Source organism: Oncorhynchus keta, unplaced genomic scaffold, assembly GCF_023373465.1.
Source record: "Oncorhynchus keta strain PuntledgeMale-10-30-2019 unplaced genomic scaffold, Oket_V2 Un_contig_25754_pilon_pilon, whole genome shotgun sequence".
Taxonomy (NCBI): Eukaryota; Metazoa; Chordata; class Actinopteri; order Salmoniformes; family Salmonidae; genus Oncorhynchus; species Oncorhynchus keta.
This window is the reverse complement of record NW_026284606.1, coordinates 1-5,553: the sequence shown is the minus strand read 5'-3', so window position 1 is coordinate 5,553 and position 5,553 is coordinate 1. Positions and strand designations below refer to the sequence as shown.

The 5,553-nt window shown below is 39.0% G+C and overlaps 1 protein-coding gene across 1 annotated transcript; it reads left to right on the top strand.

Annotated features, from left to right (window-relative positions):
* Nucleotides 1-550: 550 nt before the first annotated feature.
* Nucleotides 551-5,458, top strand: LOC127922457 (formylglycine-generating enzyme-like). Its single transcript, XM_052506226.1, has 3 exons — nt 551-641; nt 721-780; nt 5,095-5,458. The coding sequence occupies exons 1-3, from the start codon at nt 567-569 to the stop codon at nt 5,194-5,196; spliced, it is 237 nt and encodes a 78-aa protein (XP_052362186.1). The 5' UTR covers nt 551-566; the 3' UTR covers nt 5,197-5,458.
* Nucleotides 5,459-5,553: the final 95 nt, after the last annotated feature.

Sequence of the window (5,553 nt, the reverse complement as noted above, 5' to 3'; positions counted from 1 at the left end):
ATCCAAGTTTATAATTTTAAAAGGCTAATTGATCATTAGAAAACCCTTTTGCAATTATGTTAGCACGGCTGAAAACTGTTGTTCTGATTTAAAGAAGGCAATAAAACTGGCCTTTAGACTAGTTGAGTATCTGGAGCATCAGCATTTGTGGGTTCGATTTAAGGGCTCTCTGTACGCCTATGTAGGTATTAAATTAAAAATCTGCCATTTCCAGCTAGAATAGTCATTTACAACATTAACAATGTCTACACTGTATTTCTGATCAATTCAGATTTGATTTGTTTTGCTTTTAAAAATAAGGACATTTCTTAGTGACCCCAAACCTTTTGTTTTTACACATGCAAAAACATACTGTGTTGAATGTCTGGAGAAGTGTTTTATTCTAAAATGTGATGTTTAATTATCCGTTTATAGCTCTTTTTAATATGCTTCCCATGCAACAGTTGCAACGCTATTTCAATAATTTGGGACTCCTTATTGGTGTAGAATGTGAAATTATCTTTCTCATATCTTTCTATGTCTGCAGGTGAAGTCATTTCCTGCAAAATGGCTATGGCCTGTACAACATGGTAGGGAATGCATGGGAGTGGACATCTGACTGGTGGACTGTACACCACACCACAGATGAACGGCACAACCCGGTAATACACACACACTTTTATGTCACATCTGTGAGGATTTCCTCTTGATGTTTTGATATTTTCTCTCCTCCCTTTGCAGGCAGGTCCACCATCAGGCACAGACCGAGTGAAGAAAGGAGGCTCCTACATGTGCCATAAGGTAACCTTCATGCAATTACTATTTCTATGGCCACAAGCACTGTTCATCACTCAAACTGTTCACACCCCTATTGATGGTGGAGAGAACATTTAGCAGGTTTAAAGCTCATTTTCTTGCAATTCTCTACATTTTCCCATGTCTAATGTGTATTCATGTGATATTTGAGTGATCTATGGGCTAAAAAACATTAGCTGACATGGGCTAGTTGATTTGTACATTTCTGACAAGTTATACATTTTTCTCGAAGGTATCCAATGACTGACATGACAAGAGGAAAACTAATGGTGCACTAACCAATTTCAAAATTGCAACTACAGAAGTCAAACACACACCTTATACATACCAGAGCCTAGTCGGTCTCTGAAAAAGCAGTGGTACTCCAAACTGTGGGCGTGCCCCCTTGCCGACCCCTCGCACCTCCCACAGTTTGGGAACCACTGCTTTAGCCTACTGCAATCAAGTACAGTGGGATACAACCATCCCAGCTCTGCAGATTTTGCTGCAAAGAGACCGAATCTTTAAATAATTTGTTTTGGTACTTTCAATATGTAGCTTGTTTTTGGTTGCAGGTTAAGGAATGGCTGAAGAATTACAACATTTATCTAGAGTTAACTCTTAAAATAGCACTGCTGGGTGATTTTAAAAAGTCATAGTCAATCGATCAATAATATAATAATACTCCTATCAAAAATGTTTCTTTAATTTACAATATGTAAAAACTATGAGAATAGAAAGGTTGTGAAATATCGAAGCATAGTTGAAAAACATATGGCAAATTGAAATCAAAACTAGATGGTCTTCAGAGATGGGAGTGGGAATTACATTACTGTTGTAAAATATACTGTGTCCGTAAAATGTATATAGTATGTATAATCTGGAAGGAAGTAGAAGCCTACGTGTTGTCCATTTGTTTACTCCAATTAGAGGAGGGGTGGTAGGGTTAAGGGAAATTATAAAGAAAATATATACAAAAAAGCTTATATTTACAAAACAATGTATGGGAGATTGGAAATGATGCAGACAATTACATTGATGGAAACCATCATCTATTTGCAATATTAAAGCTGATCTACCCACACACAAAAAAGTTCAGTGGGCCTTTCTGTATGGAGGGGTGTGTTGTCTGTGTGTGGGTGGTTCAGAGACCGGCTCTGGTGTGTAGGTGTGTGTTTGACTTCTATGCCCATGTAGAAGAGTCTTTCAGCTTGAATTACACAACGTACTGTTGTAATTAGTAACAAAAGGGAGCTGTATACAATCTCCACCCGCTTAACAGCAAAGGGGGAATGATTTAAGGGGAAAACATACTTCTACTTTTCCTGGTACAGTTGCTAGGTGATCTTCTGGGAGGCCCAATATGCTGTCTTCCACAGTAAACTGAGCTATTAGCCCCGCCTCCTCTGGTTGCCTTGGTGTTGCGATTGACAGCATGCAAAACGATTCCCAAGCACCAACCTGGGTTTGTTTCATCTGAGGGGGTCATGTGAAGGAGGAAAGGACTTCAATCTAACGGGCTTTGTGATTGTAAAACAAACGTTGGCCCTGTTTAAATACTTCAAAATACAGTACCAGTCAAAAGTTTGGACACACCTTCTCATTCAAAGGTTTTTCTTAATTTTGACTATTTTCTACATTGTATAATAACAGTGAATACATCAAAACTATGAAATAGCACATATTGAATCATGTAGGAACAAAAAAAGTGCTAAACAAATCTAAATATATTTTATAATTTAGATTCTTTAAACAGCCACCCTTTGCCTTGATGACAGCTTTGCACACTTTTGGCATTCGCTCAACCAGCTTCACCTGGAATGTTTTTCCAACAGTCTTGAAGGAGTTCCCACATATGCTGGGCCTTGTTGGCTGCTTTTTCTTCACTCTGCTGGTCCAACTCATCCCAAACCATCTCAATTGGGTTGAGGTTGGGTGATTGTGGAGTCCAGGTCATCTGATAGCCCTTACACAGACTGGAGGTGTGTTGAGACATTGTCCTGTTGAAAAACAAATGATAGTCCCACCAAGCGCAAACCATATGGTATGGCATATCGCTGCAGAGTGCTGTGGTAGCCATGCTGGTTAAGTGTGCCTTGAATTCTAAATAAATCACAGACCATGCCACCAGCAAAGCACCGTCACACCTCCTCCTCCATGCTTCAAAGAGATCATCCGTTCACCTACTCTGCGTCTCACAAAGACACGGTGGTTGGAACCAAAAATCTCAAATATGGACTCATCGGACCAAAGGACAAATTTCCACTGGTCTAATGTCCATTGCTCGTGTTTCTTGGCCCGAGCAAGTCTCTTCTTCTTATTGCTGTCCTTTAGTAGTGGTTTCTTTGCAGCAATTCAACCATGGTCTTCACGCAGTCTTGAGATGTGTCTGTTACTTGAACTCTGTTAAGCATTTATTTGGGTTGCAATTTCTGAGCCTGGCAACTCTAATGGACTTATTCTCTGCAGCAGAGGTAACTCTGGGTCTTCCTTTCCTGTGGCGGTCCTCATGAGAGCCCGTTTCATCATAGCACTTGATGTTTTTTGCGACTGCACTTGAAGAAACTTTCAAAGTTCTTGACATTTTCCGGATTGACTGACCTTCATGTCTTAAAGTAATGATGGACTGTCGTTTCTCTTTGCTTATTTGAGCTGTTCTTAAATACCACCCCTACCTTGTCACAGCACAACTGATTGGGTCAAACGCAATAACTTCTTGACGCACCCATCCCGTTAGTGGGATCATTTTCTTCAACATCTGCTGAATTGCAGAGCGCCAAATTCAAATTAAATGACTAAAAATATGAATTTATCATGAAATCACAAGTGCAATATAGTAAAACACAGTTTAGCTTGTTGTTAATCCACCTGGCGTGTCAGATTTCAAAAAAGCTTTTCGGTGAAAGCATACAAAGTGTTTATGTAAGAACATCTCTCTCAGCAGACAAAACATTACAAACAGCTAGCAGCAAAGTAGATTGGTCACGAAAGTCAGAAAAGCAATAAAATGAATCGCTTACCTTCGATGATCTTCAGATGTTTGCACTCACGAGACTCCCAGTTACACAATAAATGTTCCTTGATCCATAAAGATTATTTTTTATCCAAAATACCTCCATTTGGTTGGCGCGTTATGTTCAGAAATCCAAAGGCTTGAGCGGTCACGACGAGGCAGACAAAAATTCCAAATAGTATCTGTAAAGTTCGTAGAAACATGTCAAACATTTTTTATAATCAATCCTTAGGTTGTTTTTACAATATATAATCGATAATATTTCAACCGAACTGTATCTTCTTCAATAGGAGAGAGAAGGAAAATGTCTACTCCACTCTGTTGGTGCATGCAAAACGCTGCTGGCACCCAGCTATGCACTGACGTGATGTGATCTTTCTCGCTCATTTTTCAAAATAAAAGCCTGAAACTATGTCTGAAGACTGTTCACACCACGTGGAAGCCATAGGAAAAGGAATCTGTTTGATATCCCTTTAAATGTAATGAAGGCATGCAAGGTTTTTGCCTGCAATATAAGTTCTGTTATACTCACATACAATATTTTGACAGTTTGGGAAACTTTTGAGTGTTTTCTATCCTAATCTGACAATTATATGCATATTCTAGATTCTGGGCCTGAGAAATAGGCAGTTTCATTTGGGTACGTTTTTCATCCAAACATCAAAATACTGCCCCCTACACTCAACAAGTTAAGAAGGGAAGAAAATCCACAAATTAACTTTTAACAAGGCACACTTGTAAATTGAAATACATTCCAGATAACTCCCTCGTGAAACTGGTTGAGAGAATGCTAAGTGTGCGCAAAGCTGTCATCAAGGCAAAGGGTGGCTACTTTGAAGAATCTCAAATGTAAAATATATTTTGATTTGTGCAACATTTTTTTGGTTACTACATGATTCCATATGAGTTATTTCATAGTTATGATTTCTTCACTATTATTCTACAATGTAGAAAATAGTAAAAAATAAAATAAAAACTCTCGAATGGGTAGGCGTGTCCAAACTTTTGATTGGTACTGTACATCCTTCCCATCCTACATTCTATATTCTATGGAGTAATCACTGATTTGCCGTAACTGTGGATTGGTGAAAGCTAAATGAAACTTTACTTTCCAAAATGAGCACTTTAAAAATATATATTCTTTGTGTCTTGGATGCTTTCAGTCTAATGCACATTGCTACCAATCTAATGCACATTGCTACCAATCTAATGCACATTGCTACCAATCTAATGCACATTGCTACCAATCTAATGTACATTGACGCATGATTTTCTGTTTCTCTCCCTCTATCTCTATACCACTCCAGTCATACTGTTACAGGTACAGGTGTGCAGCACGGAGTCAGAACACCCCTGACAGCTCTGCATCTAACCTAGGGTTCCGCTGTGTCTCCCAGGAGCAGCCGTAACCTTTCACCCTTGACCCTGACATGGGTAGTCTGACTTTTCCTTTTTTGTACCATTCCCCATTGGCTCTCGTCTAGGGTACTAACTCTGCCTACCTTGCCCGCCAGGCGAAACAAATCGAGTGCACCTCTTCATACAGCCAGTGATGTCAGTGTTGTTCATGAAATGCAGGATTACCGCGTGACATGTGGAGATTTATGGAATATATTTTCTTGTAAAATATTTAAAAAATGTCTACGTGAATGAATAAATATTCAAAAGGAACATGTGTGAGGTGACTTTGTTTTGGTATGAAGACATTTCACAGATTGATTTAGTAGAAGTTATTATGTAAACTTTAGCCAAGTCTCCTGTTCTTG